The 13754-nt window shown below is 43.9% G+C and overlaps 1 protein-coding gene across 1 annotated transcript in view; it reads left to right on the forward strand.

Moving 5' to 3' along the window:
* Window positions 1–13754, forward strand: part of TRPM7 (transient receptor potential cation channel subfamily M member 7) — a 1269618-nt gene that overhangs the window by 706151 nt on the left and 549713 nt on the right. Inside the window, exons 20-21 of the mRNA XM_069222535.1 lie at window positions 4407–4535; window positions 11378–11686. Of these exons, the coding sequence (XP_069078636.1) occupies window positions 4407–4535; window positions 11378–11686 (438 nt within the window). The remainder of the gene's footprint in view (window positions 1–4406; window positions 4536–11377; window positions 11687–13754) is intronic.

The raw sequence follows: 13754 nt of genomic DNA on the forward strand, positions 1-13754 counted from the left end.
TCAACGTGCCAAAGTCACACCTGACTCCTTCTCGGACGCTCCCTTTCATCTGAGCTGTTCTGGGCACTGTGCAGTTTCAGGCTTATCCTCCCAAAAAGCGAGTCCAATACATGCGGACCATGATTCCGATCTTTCAACCCCTGTCTTGGGTTTTGGTGGGAATGACTCTAAGGCTGCTAGGCCTCATGCATCCTGCTAGCAACACCTGCCAGATCGCTTATGCAGGCTCTGCAGTGGGACTTGAAGTTCCAGTGGCCGCAGCATCAGGGAAATCTCTCCGACATGGTCCAAATCTCAGAGGGGACTGCATAAGACCTGCAGTGGTGGCTTTTAAATCCGCATTGGGTCCACAGTAGATCCCTCTCCCTTCCCCAGCCAGATCTATCCATAGTGACAGATGCGTCACTTCTGGGTTTGGGCAGCCACATGAGAGAGGTGGAGATCAGAGGCCTCTTGTCTCTGGCGGAGTCTGGGCTCCATATCAATCTTCTGAAGCTCCGGGTGATCAGGCTTGCATTGAAAGCTTTTCTTACCTCTCTGAGTGAAGGTAGTGCAAGTGTTCACGGACAACACTACTGCCATGTGGTACTGCAACAAACAGGGCGGGGTAGGGTCCTGGACCCTATGTCAGGAGGCACTACGCCTCTGGATATGGCTGGAACATCAGGACATTACCCTGGTGGTTCAACATCAGGCGGACTCTCTGAACTCAAGAGCGGACAAACTCAGCCGTCGATCCATAGCCGATCATGAATGGCGTCTCCATCCGGAGGTGGCGCAAGGTCTCTTTCAGCAGTGGGGAGAGTCTTGGTTAGGTCTGTTCGCCTCCGCAGAGAACGCGCAATGTCAGCTGTTTTGCGCATTGGAGTTTCCAAGGCGGCTGTCGCTGCCAAGAGTTCTCAAGAAGATCAGGAACAACTGGGCTCAAGTTATATTGGTGGCTCCGGACTGGGCACGGAGATTACGGTGTTCAGAGCTGTTGAGCATGTTGCCATCACTTGTGCTCTCAGAGTGAATAAGCTTCAAGCTCTTTCTTCCAAGCCTCCATTCTTGTCTGTGCAACATGACAAAGTGATGATGTGCACTAAGGCTTCCTTCCGTCGCAACCTTGTTGTGTCTTTTCATGTAGGCCAATCCATCACCTTGCCTACTTTTTACACCCCCCCCCACCCCCACACCCTTCTCTTGAGGAGGAGCGATTCCACCGTCTGGAGCCAAAAAGAGCATTGGCGTTCTATCTCAATCGTACTAAAGATTTCCGTGTGGATCAACTTTTTGTTGGGTATGTGGGTGCAAAGAAAGAAAAGGCGGTGCAGAAACGTACCATCTCTCGATGGGTACTTCTTTGCATCAAGAAGCAACCACCTTAGGGCTTGCATGCTCATTCCACCAGAGCAACTGCTGCTTCCACTGCGTTAGCATGCGGAGTTCCTGTCCTGGAAATGTGCCAGGCGGCTACGTGGGCATCCCTACACACGTTTGCTAAACATTACTGCCTGGACAGTCAGATCTGTCGGGACGGACTCTTTGGTCGTTGGGTTCTACAGGACTTTCTAGTATGATCTTGGTTCGCAGCCCACCTCCGAGGATGGCATTGCTTGAGTATCTATTCTAAGGTAAAAAAATCTGCAACTAGAAGTCTCTATCAGATGTACAAGTTACTTACCTTCGGTAACGAAATATCTGGTAAGGACATATTCTAGTTGCAGATTCCTTTCCAAACCACCCATCCTTCCCGCTTGCGAACTGATTTCTAGGGACAGGGATTCCCCCTTCAAGTCCTTACCTGTGGCACCCCAATCTCAGTGTTCTTAGCAGCTCTGCGTTTTGGCGTGGAAAGTCGTTAAAATAAACTGTCACTGTGCTGAGGCGGCACCTGTGTACTTCTCCTGACGTCATCACGGTGACTACGATGCCAACAATGTCCGCAGAGTCGGCAGACGCGCAAGGGTATTGCTCAAACAAAAATTCTCCAGATCCAGTCTGACGCCTGGTGGAAAATTCTAAGGTAAGGAATCTGCAACTAGAATGTCTCTACCAGATATTTTGTTACCAAATGTAAGTAACTTGTACTTCTGTTCCTTTTTGTTTTTCTACTAGCATATCTGTGGTTGCTTTGTACCAATTGTGTGGTCTGTGTAGAAATCTAAAATCTTCGTATATCTGGACATTCAATTCTTCCCGTTTCCATCAGTGCCATCAAAACTTTTTGCCCAGCCTTGCCACACACACATCATCATAGTTTGCATATCTTCCCATTCCGTACAAGATTGAGGAACAAAACTGACTTAAACAAATATAACAGCCTATTTGGGATATTTATTTTTAGCATATTGACCTGCCTCAGTCAGGAGACACATAAGGTTTTCCAAGTCTCTGTGTTCTATAATTTGACTATGGCATTTGGGACATTTTGCCTCATATCAGCTGTTTAGGGAGTGAATCATTGAAGTCCCAAATAGGGGTGCAGTTTAAGTCACCCACTGGAAGTTAGTTACCATCTTAAGGCGCAATCAACTCCACCCTGGATTCAGTGGAACTCGTGGTTACAGCTAGAGCAGTAAAGACTGTGCATAACTGTAGGAATCTGGCTTTCTATATGGTGCACTAAAAAGTATACCGGGCAGAGAGTCCAGTGGATCTCCAATTGGTTTGTAGAGGGAAAAGTAGATAGGACTAATGCTCTATTTGCAGTAGTGAGGGTGAGCAGTTAGGCTTATCAGAGGGTAGTGCTAAGCATTTGTTGTGCTCAGAGAGGTAATAAATGAGACACAAACTCAAGGATAAGTCTGAGACCGACTTAGAAAAATACCAATTCTTTTTATGTATGTTTCAAACTCAAGAACTTTGTAATCAGGTAAGTACAAATTCAAACACAAATACTTTTCATATTAAAAAACAAAGTGCATTTCTCAGAGTTCTTCAGTATTAACTTATGGAGGAAAACAATGTTCAATAAGTACAGGGTTAACAACGACTCAAGAGGCCAATCTCAGAGTTAAGGTAAGTACTGGGCACTGATCAGAATCACACCACCAGGTCACTTTGGGCAGCACTGGGATGGCCGGGTGCAGTAAGACGTCAGGTTGTTTTCAATGGGGTTTGGTCCTCATGACAAACAGGCTGCAGTCTCTGGCTAGGAAGCTAGTTGGGGACAACAAGCAGGTAAGTTGTAGACTTGGGGTGCTTGGGGACGTAACACCCCAAGTCTACAGCTTTGGTCCTTTTCTCCAGGCCTCAGGGGCAACAGATGCAGGGGTGTCCTTCGGTATTAGGTTTCTTCGTCCGGGAGCGCTCGCGGTCAGGGAGTCCTGCATGTTGCGCTGCAGGCCCATCAGCGGCATTTACTTTACAGACCCTGGGTGTATGGTATACCACTTTAGAAAGGACTTACAGGATATGCCAAACAGGTGGAAGCCCATCATACCACGTTGCATGCACTTTAGCACTGATTGGTAATGGTAAAGTGCCCCAGAGTCCTAAGCCAACAAAAAGAGGGTCAGAAAAACAGGAGGAGGAAGACAAAAAGGTTTGGGGATAACCCTGCAGAAAGGGCCGTTTCCAACAGTTTAGAAATAAGAGTGTGAAGTGGAAGTTGACATTTCCTCCTATGCAGTTTATAAATGAGTTTTAGGAAAAAATGTTTAAGGATTCTTTCTAAATATGCATTTAATACTGCTTAGGCAGTCTCAGCCCGGCTCTGATAAAGCATTTTCTCAAGTAATCATAAGGCCAGTGGTGTTCTTCCTCTTACCATGTCAGTAAAAAGCATTGCAGAATGCACAAAAGTCATGCTTTAGGATACATTTACAAACAACAGTTGTAAAAATGTTGCGAGAGCAGTACTTTAATGTTCAAAAAATTGGTAGCTTTAATCCGCCATCTACCCAATAGTGTAGCTAAACACTTACATAAAACAATAAATGTAATGCTAGAATGAGTTAGCCTGCTGCTTCCAGGAGATCTCTGCCTCACTTGCGGCTTGATGGGGTCGGAAGTAGAGGGGAGATTGTGAGGATTTATAAACAGAAGGGCAGTTCCTCACAGAGCAGGTTGCGGGCCTTTGGTGCTTAGGTCAGGCCACGATTGTGATTAGACTCTCCGTTTGTGTCTAATTGTTAATATCCTTTATTGTTAGACATTAAGTTATTTGATTGTTAATGTCTTTAGTTGTATATATTATTTTGTTTCCAAGTCATTTTATTGAGAAATTATCACTACAGTTTGGTATTTTAGCAGTCCAAGCTCAAAACTATTTAGGGTTACAAATGTGTGCCCGCACAGATAATAGTAGTTGGGGTATTTGATTTCTTCAGCTTTTAAACTAACTTTATTTGCACTGAAACCTTGTATTTATACCTCAAAAATAAGCAAGTCATAACCTTTCTTTGTCCCCTCTTCTCTAGTTGGCATACCTGGGATTTCTGATGCTTTACACATTTGTGGTTCTCGTGAAAATGGAGAACGTGCCCTCGGTTCACGAATGGATTGTTATTTCTTACATCTTTACATCAGCTGTTGAAAAATTTCGAGAGGTATGTTAATAAGTAACTTGCTTTCAGATATTTGTATTTTAAACTGCTCACTAAATACATGGTTTACATTAAGAGAACATGTAGGCTGATAAGTTCCAAATTATCCAGTTTATATTGAGGACTTATGAACTGAAGGACAGAGCTGCCGACTTTGGAAATAGAGAACCAGGTTCCTTCTGGCTCAACATCCTGTGTAGATCACTTAATTTCCCCATACCTAAAAAAAATACCAAAAAAGCGAGTCTGACCTTATGTATTGTAATATAGTGCTAATGTAAGATGCTCTAATGCTGTTGGACAGAGTTATGCAGTTATAAATAAAACTTCAAAAAAGTTCTAGTAACTTATTTTGAAATGTACTAACACAGTTCTCATTTTATGAGACCTCACTTTTGCTCCCAAAACAGAGAATACTGACTGCTTTTAGGTAGAAGTGAAAGTATTTTTCATTTTTGTTATTCCTATCAAATTAATTGGCAAACTTGCCCCTGTTATGTCCTCCCTGCCCATTAATATCTGGTGCTTTGTCGTGCTCAGAAAACACTTGGATACTCTGGAGCCCAACTGTACACTTAGGCCCTCATTACTTCAGCCACCTGCCAAGATCGGACCGCCGGGCTGCCGCCAATGCAGCCACACCCCCACCGTGGCCATTTGGAGATCCCCGCTGGGCCGCAACACAGGAGCCGGCTCCAAATGGAGCCGGCGGTGTTGCGGCCGTGCGATGGGTGCAGTTGCACCTGTCGCGCTTTTCACTGTCTGCATAGCAGACAGTGAAAAGCTGCACGGGCCCTGTCAGGGGGCCCCGCGACTCCCTGTACCACCAGCCTTTTCCTGGCGGTTCAAACCGCCAGGAAAAGGCTGGCGGTAGGGGGACTCGTAATCCCCTGGGCGGCGCTGCCCTGGCGGATTACAACCGCTGGGGCCATTGTGTCTGGAAACCGTCGGCCCCGGCGGTGCGACCACGGCGCTTCCACCGCGGTCGTAATGCCCTGGGAAGCACCGCCAGCCTGTTGGCGGTGCTTCCTCCAGAACAGCCCTGGCGGCCTTGGACCGCCAGGTTTGTAATGAGGGCCGTAGTTTGGAATCGATTAGCTTAAAATGTTGTGAGCGACATTTTAAGGTTGTTTAGTCTTTTCAAATTAAGTAAGTTAATGATTATTCTTCGGTCGAGAGAACAACTGTTACATGACTTAAAGCTTTAGACACAATGCCCGTGTTGCATTGTGATGAAGGTAGGCCGCTTTGGCATGGCTGAATGTAGCCACCAACTAGATAGACATGCTTGAATCTTCTTGTCAGAAAACAAAGGGCCAGTGTATAACAAGCATTGGCAAACCACTAGTTATCGTCTATGGGAGAGCTATTGGCTTTGGCAATGTGTTTTAGCCATGTTGTACACCAGTGTGGCTGCTGTTCAGTATGGCTAAATGTTAATGGGGTGGGGTGAAGTTTTGTAGATTGGGGTATGGTAGATTGGGGTGAATTGGAGAGAGGTAGGTTGGGGTAGATTTGGACTAGATCGCGGTAGATTTGGAGTGGGGCAGATTGGAGTAGATTGGAGTGAAGTGGGGTAGATTGGAGTGGTGTAGGCTGGAGTGGCGTAGATTAGGTTAGACTGCAGTGGAGTGCATTAGGATAATTGTGGTGGAGTGGTGTAGATTGGCAGGGATATATATTGGGTTGGAGTAGGGTAATTTGAGGTAGATGGTGGTAGATGTAAGTAGGGTAGATGTGGTAGATTGGAGTAGGGTAGATTGGATTGGGGTGTATTGGCTTAGATTGGGTGGTGTTAGGTAGAGGTTAGTGGGGTAGGTTGGAGTGGTGTAGATTGCAGTACGGTGAGGTAGAATGTAGTAGGAGTAGAGTAGATTTGAACTGGGGTGGATTGGAATGCGGCAGAGTGGGGTAGATGGGAGTGTAGTGGGATAGATGGGAGTGAAGTAGAGTAGTTGTGAGTGGATTGGGTTAGATTGGACTGAAGTGGAATGGGGTAGATTAGGGTAGATTGCAATGGAGTGGGGCAGATTAGGGTAGATTGCAATGGAGTGGGGGTAGATTAGATTCGATTGGAGTGGGGTATTTTGGGGTGGGGTGGGCTACATTGGAGTTTAGTAGATTGGAGTGGGGTAGACTGTTGTGAAGTGGGGTAGAGCGGGGTATTTTGGGATGGATTGGATTAGATTGGAGTGGGATAGATTAGATTAGATTGGAATGGGTTAGTTTGGGGTGGGGTGGGCTAGATTGGAGTTTGATATACTGGAGTGGGGTGGGCAGGAATGGGATTGGGGTGGATTGGATTAGATTGGAGTGTGGTAGATTGGGGTCGGCTAAATCGGAGTGGGTTAGATGGGAGTGGAATTGGGTAGGCAAGGCTAGATTGGAGTGTGGAGGATTGGGGTGTGGAGGATTGGGGTGGAGTAGATTGGGGTGGATTGGAGTGGAGTAGATTGGGGTGGATTGGAGTCGAGTAGATTGGGGCGGATTGGATTGGAGTGGAGTGGGGTAGATTGGTGTGGAGTAGTATGGGGTAGAGTGAGGCAGAGTGGAATGGGTTATATTCGAGTGGGGTATGCTGGTGGTAGAGTGGAGAGAGGTAGACTGGGGAGGAGGTTGGTGTGGGTTTCAATGGAGTGCAGTAGATTGGAGTGGAGTGTGGTAGATTGGAGTACAGTAGATTGGGGTGAAGTAGAATGGGGTAGACTGAGGCAGAGTGGGGTGGATGGGAGTGAAATGTAGCTGTGGCCACTAGGCCACATCTTTTGCACCTAATTACGTGTGACTGTAGGGCGCATGAGAGTGCATTCGTTGGAATACATACGACGATTTATACAAAGGTGTTAAGGAGAAATTTATTAACTGCAGGGCTGCTCAAAAATCGAGGCACTTTAAATAGCCACCTAGTTTGTGTTTGAAAATGTACAGATGTGCCCAAAATGTTTATTGCTTAGTGGCAGCCTGGTCTGAAGCATGTGACTGGACTGCTTGTTTGGAAAGACTATGGGGGTCCTGTTTCATATTAGTGTACGCTTTAAGCAGATACATACTCCGTGTGCACAGAGAAGAGGTAAGGCCTACAGACACATGCAGTTGTACGGAGTGCTTTAATACTCTGTGCCATTTGTTTGATGCTGTAAAAGAAGTGCCAAATTCCAAAACAAATTAAAGCAACAACAAACAAAGCTGTAGGATGGAAGTTAAATGCAACTCAAAGGTGTAGCATGGAAGTGGAAATGATGGTTTGAAAAGAAAAGTGCCCTGAATCACAGTGCGAGCAGTGAAAGTGCACTAATCAAATGAAATCAATTAGTTCTTGGCCCATGCTCCAGGAAAATATAAGGATGTGTATGGAGGGCAATTAGGAGGTACCTAAAAAGGATGACAGTCAAGCCAGCAAATATAAGTAATGGGCGGGCTCCAGACACTTTACTTTATACATTAACCCTAGCAGCAACAGCACATACACGCTCTTCCATAGGCAAACGGAGCAGCAAACTAATGCTGGGTACAAGTTTTATACCTCCAATTTGGTTTAGACTCAATCAGCTTTTACTTCTCTACACCTTGTGAACTTCCTGTAAATTTTTTTCAGTGTTCCCAAGTAGCACTAGGGTACGTGTCAGTGCTTCATAAAAGTTGTAAAACAATGAACCCTGTAGAAAACAATTCTTACTGTGGTCAGTGATTATTTTGCCCTTTTCCCTTTGGGTGCTATCACTCCACAAACTGTTTGCATTGCAGCATATTTATAATTTGCCTGATTATTAATCCAAATATTAGGTTGTGTTCGCTCATTTTCTTGGCATTTTATTAATTTCCAAAGAATGATTAATTCCTAAAGAACTATTGTTATAGCCAACATGTAGACAAACACATGCCATCCCATTACCTGCTCAGCATACCCAAAAACTGCACTGGCTCAGCATACCCTTTGCAAAACTTGCTGCGTTGGATTTAAAACTATGAATAACTTGGCACACCTTTTGCGGCTGACAAAAAAAGAAAGATACATGCTGTTAAGCCGTCAGAGGACAGCTCACTCTAGCATTTTAAGCATGCCCAGATTTAGGAAAAACAGAACCGGATAGCACAATTTTGCAGTGAAGGCTTCGACCGCTTGGAACTCCTCACCTGCTCACATTTGTCAAGAATCAGATATACTTTTGTTTTAAAAAATAAAATTAAAAAAGTAGCTTTTCAAACAAACATTCCCCCTATAACTGGTTTCAATACCACCCTTGTGTTACCTTTAGCTCCAAGAAACCTATGGTTAATGTGTGCTCACATATTTATTAACATTTATTAACATACAATGTAGTTTGTAGTGTATGCATCTTCTTCTGCTAAAATATATTTACAAAAAGCGCAAATAAACTAAAAACCAGTATAATTACTCTGTGTTCAAATTAATCTAAACACATTCAACTTCAGTGTGCAATTCTTACAAAGGAATGTACAAATTGAGAAACTATTTATTATTCAATTTCCCATTATACCTCTTTATGATCTGTCTCCCTTTAAAATAAACAGTGCTCACACTATAACATATTTCTTGGTTGTCCTCTGTTTTGTGACTCTTGTATAACTTTTGTTCAAACTGGTCACCAATGCACATCCATCATATTCCATGATACAGCCACAAAAGTTAAATTTAAAATATGTCTATCAGCTGTTCCTAAATTCAAACATATATATGTTGTTTTCACTTGTTTAAACCTCATTACTGCTCATGTCCGTACAGAAATAGTTTCATATGATTGCATTCCCAAGGTTGCCATTTTGTGACAGTTTAAATCATCCAGGCAGCAAATCTGCCTTAAAATGTCTTTGTGTTGCACCTCCTTTTATGATATTCGTAAACTTTGTGGAAAATAGCAATACCGGCCATAGCCAGTCTGCTAAACCTCATGTGCAAATCCTTTTTGGAATGGTTGTGGTGGAATTGACTCAGTCTATAGATATGGTGAACTTAATATCCCATTCCATGAGTTCAGATGTGGCACTTAGAATGACCACTTGAATGAGGGTAACCTTCTGTTTGAGTTATTCACTCGCAGTTGTTGGTCCTGCTGCTTAACTGATTCCTTCCCTTTGGAGATAATGTGGATGCTTTCTTTGAGTATGTGAAGCAGATCCGCCTGTTGCTTGTACTTTTGGATTATCCTCCCCTTCAGAGTAGCCCCCCTTCCCAAATCAGAAAATTCTGAAGTTGCAGCCACCAGCTGTAATAAATGCAGCAGTTGTTTGTCTGTCTCACTAAGGACAGACTTGAGTAGAGGTGGATATCTTTCAGCTTTTTCTTTCTCCTCTTCCATGACCTGACTCTTCCAAGCCTGTTTGACTCCTTTGTCCTGCACCGCCAGAAAGGGTCCAAGTGACTGTCTTCCTTTCATAAGGACAACGTTTTACCTCAGACAGTTAGATCCTTCATTTGCCATTCTCTAGTCATTCCCTGCCACTGGTGATGAAGCACACCCTGCCCTAACACAATGTAAGTGTATTGCAGAAAGAGGTATCTTTGACCAAGGTAGTATTTGAATGTAATCCCCCATCTTGACTATGGCATGGGTACTAATCCAGGTGATTTTTATTTCCTAGAAAGGGAAGAGGTCTCAACTTTAAATTCCTCAACAAGTTCAGAAGAAAATTAAAATAGAAAATTATTACAATTCAAACATCCGATCTACCCTTCAGTTTCATCTAGTCATACTCTAGTATCCCCTCCGCACAGACACTATCTTTGCTTTGTAGTGGGGAACTTGCATTTCCAGGTTTCAGGTCTGCTTTTGTCCGCTACAAAAGTGATGCACTAGCTTGCCTGCGCAAACCCAGCATCCCTAATAAGTACCCATTCCTGAATGACTGATTATTAAACTCCACAAATACTTCATAGTAATTTGCATTCTGGGAAGGACTAGTGGGCCTTTCCTCTGCAAGAATGCTCAATCCCCATTCAGGAGACGGCAAGGATCTACAGTGAGCCAGCCTAGGTGAGCAGTTCTGCAGCTCTTCAGCCTGATGGGGTCATAAGTTGCTCAAATTCACTACGCATGCCTACACATGAGCTCCCTGCAGTGGTTGCTCAGGTGACGGTGGATCCAGGTTTATGGTCATATACAGGACCACATCTATTTTGATTCATCCATTCTACAATGGTGTGAGATTCTATCAAATGTAATCCGGAGAAAGACACTTGGTTCCAGGTAAACCTGGTGACAAATGACTCATTACAGTATTGGGAATCACACCAGAGTCCACTTGTGTTCAGTGTGCTATGATCCTAAGAGGACATTCAACTTAATATCAGCTTTCCGTAGTTGAGTGCCATGAGAATATATATGAAGATGTTGCCTCCTCACTTTCAAGGGACATCACTGCATGCCATTACAGACAATGCCTGTGGCTTCCCTACCTTGTGGTGAAATGCTGGAGATCTTGAATTGCATTTTATAAAACAACTGGTATGTTATCTGTGGGCAGAGAAAGAACAGATTGACCCAGACAATTTAAGTACCCTTATCTTGTACAACTTGCACTATCCCCTCCTATGCCTTTTGCATATGGCCCGTTTTTTCTTTTTTTTTTTTCTTTGAGGGACTCTAGAACAGAATCTCTGATCCATTAATCTGCGTTTTCTCAAGCCAGCTTATTTTGGTAATAACTGCAATGAAGTAATACATTTGTGAATTTGTGTTTATTGGGCTTGTTCCGTATCACATATTTTAGGCTCCATTTATTTTCACTGCTGTGTGGCAGAGAGATAGAAGAATGGATGGGTATATGGCGCGAGTATGTGTAATTTATGTACATTTAAATGACCTCAGCTTGTTTCTGTTTTGTAGATCTTCATGTCTGAAGCTGGGAAAATTAACCAGAAGATTAAAGTGTGGTTCAGCGATTATTTTAACATCACTGATACAATTGCCATTTTTACTTTTTTTGTGGGCATGGGATTGAGATTTGGAGGCGGTAGTAGCTTTTCGGAGAGCCCTTCTAATGAGACATCTGAAAGTTACATGGATGCCAACTCCATTCTGACTGCTGGAAGGCTAACCTATTGTCTTAATATAATATTCTGGTATGTGCGATTGTTGGATTTTCTGGCCGTTAATCAACAGGCAGGACCTTATGTTATGATGATTGGCAAGATGGTAAGTTTTTGTTTCTCTTTTTTGTGCACAAGTTTTTTTTTGTTTTTTTTTTGCATAAATAAAGATGTGCATTAAATTCTCCTCTGAAAAGTCAAGTTGATTACATATTTAGAACACTATTTTGTGATGAAGTTACCACTCACGACATGCACCATTCTTCAATTCTTTACTGTTTATAATTTAACAGGTTCAAAGCTTGTATGCTTTTTATGTCAAAGAAGATATATAGTATCCTACGTAAGGTGGACCAAATGGCAGTCAATATGAAATGATGGTCCAGAAGTCGGTTATTTAGCTTTACACGTCTTGCGTTGTTCCCTCAAGATGATTATTGTGAGGAAATGGGATGTATTATATGGTGTCATTGTGTGACCTCACCATGTAATAAACTCACCAACCCCTTTAGGACCCCAGATAGCTGTGGCTCAGAGTAGCAAAGATTATGCAAATGAACAACTGTAAAGCATTTAACAGCACCAAAACAAGTGAAGAAGTAAATCAACAAGACACTCAAGAATATTGACACCAATGTATAAAAATAGACCATATTTCTTTGTATTGTTAGACATTGCAATGAAAAAGATCCGCTGGAGGGTTTTGGAGGTATAGAATTGACAAGGTATAGTCAATCAAAGCATTTCACTCAACTGCTGACAAGCAATGGCAAATTCATTACATTTGACACTCTGAAACTTCTTTTGCCAAAAATGTTGGGCTAGTTGCAATGCGGTTACTTGGAATCACTTTAGGTGACCAACTCCAGTAGGAAGCAAGTCGGGGGGACCAGCAAGGTCCTCAGAAAGAGTTACCCCAGCAGGTGAGGCAGTCTTCAGTCAGTTCCAGGCACTTTTACCCTTTGCAGGGATTTCCTATAGAAGTAGTCCTGCTGCAAAGGATAAAGGATGCTGAAGATCCTCTAAATTGCTGTGGATGTAATGTCGTCTAGCTGCAACTACTCCTAGGTCCACAAATTAAGTGACATGGTCCTGGTCACAGGTTTGATGTCCCTTGAATTCCTCTGGGTGAAGGCAGAAGTCTAGTAACCACTGAACTACCAGTCACCCAGTATTGTGGTCCCAGGCCAGTCCTCTGTGGGTCGATAACTTATCTTCTGGGGGTGCCAGCTGCATTCCAATGACCCGCCCGGGCTCAGTGAATTCAAGATCAACTTTGTGCTGAGATTTCTTATCCGTGGTGCTGCACAGCGGCAGGTTGAAGACTTTGGTTATTACCTAACCCCTACAGGATTCTTCAGCTGTTGTGTCCCTGTGCTGCGAACAGAAGGCCCTTGGTGACTCTTGGCTTAGGCTGGGCTCTGGAGGCAACTTCCTTTTGAGCAGGGCACTGCATGCATAGTCCCTCTTTATTGCTAGTCACCAAGTGCAACTGGTGCAGTCCATGATGATGCAGCCTCTTTGATGGCTCCATCCTCAGTCCTTCATTCAGTTCAGTGGCGATCTGAGGTCAGGATGCCTTCCTTATGCTTAGTAAATACCTTCAGGGCAGGATGTGGTTGGTAGCCAGTGAGCTACCAGCTTCCCTTCCACCTTTTGACACCTTTCTGCACAGTTTGGAATTATGGGCATCCCAGGGGGCATCTTTCTGCCCACTTCCAATATGGCAGGACCTTTTCCCCCTTCGTATGGACCCCCCAAACCCAACCCAGAGGTGTGGCTACATGCTCATGGAAAACCAGTTGGGCAACTGATTTCCCTTCTCCTTTCCCTAGTGCGAGTCTCTCTGCCCAAACAGTGGAGCAGTCCCTCTCCTTTATGTTGTGTTACCCATTTACCCTTCAGTGACAGCTTCTTCTTTGAAGCTCTCCTTTTGGGCTAACACTTGTGTGACTTCTTGCATGAGGGAGGTGACACTTTCTGCCAGAGACGGCCCCCATTGTATCCTTTCCTGGGAGAACTTAGCACATAAGCTCCTGGAGGGCTGAACGCTGTCTTCATGACTGGACCCACTGTGCAAACAGTATGGGCACAGGGAAGTAAAGGCAGCTTTGCTAAAGTTGTACACTACAACTTGTTGCATTCATTTTGAATTGAAATCAAGCTGGGCTGAA

Source organism: Pleurodeles waltl, chromosome 3_1 (assembly GCF_031143425.1).
Source record: "Pleurodeles waltl isolate 20211129_DDA chromosome 3_1, aPleWal1.hap1.20221129, whole genome shotgun sequence".
Lineage (NCBI taxonomy): Eukaryota > Metazoa > Chordata > Amphibia > Caudata > Salamandridae > Pleurodeles > Pleurodeles waltl.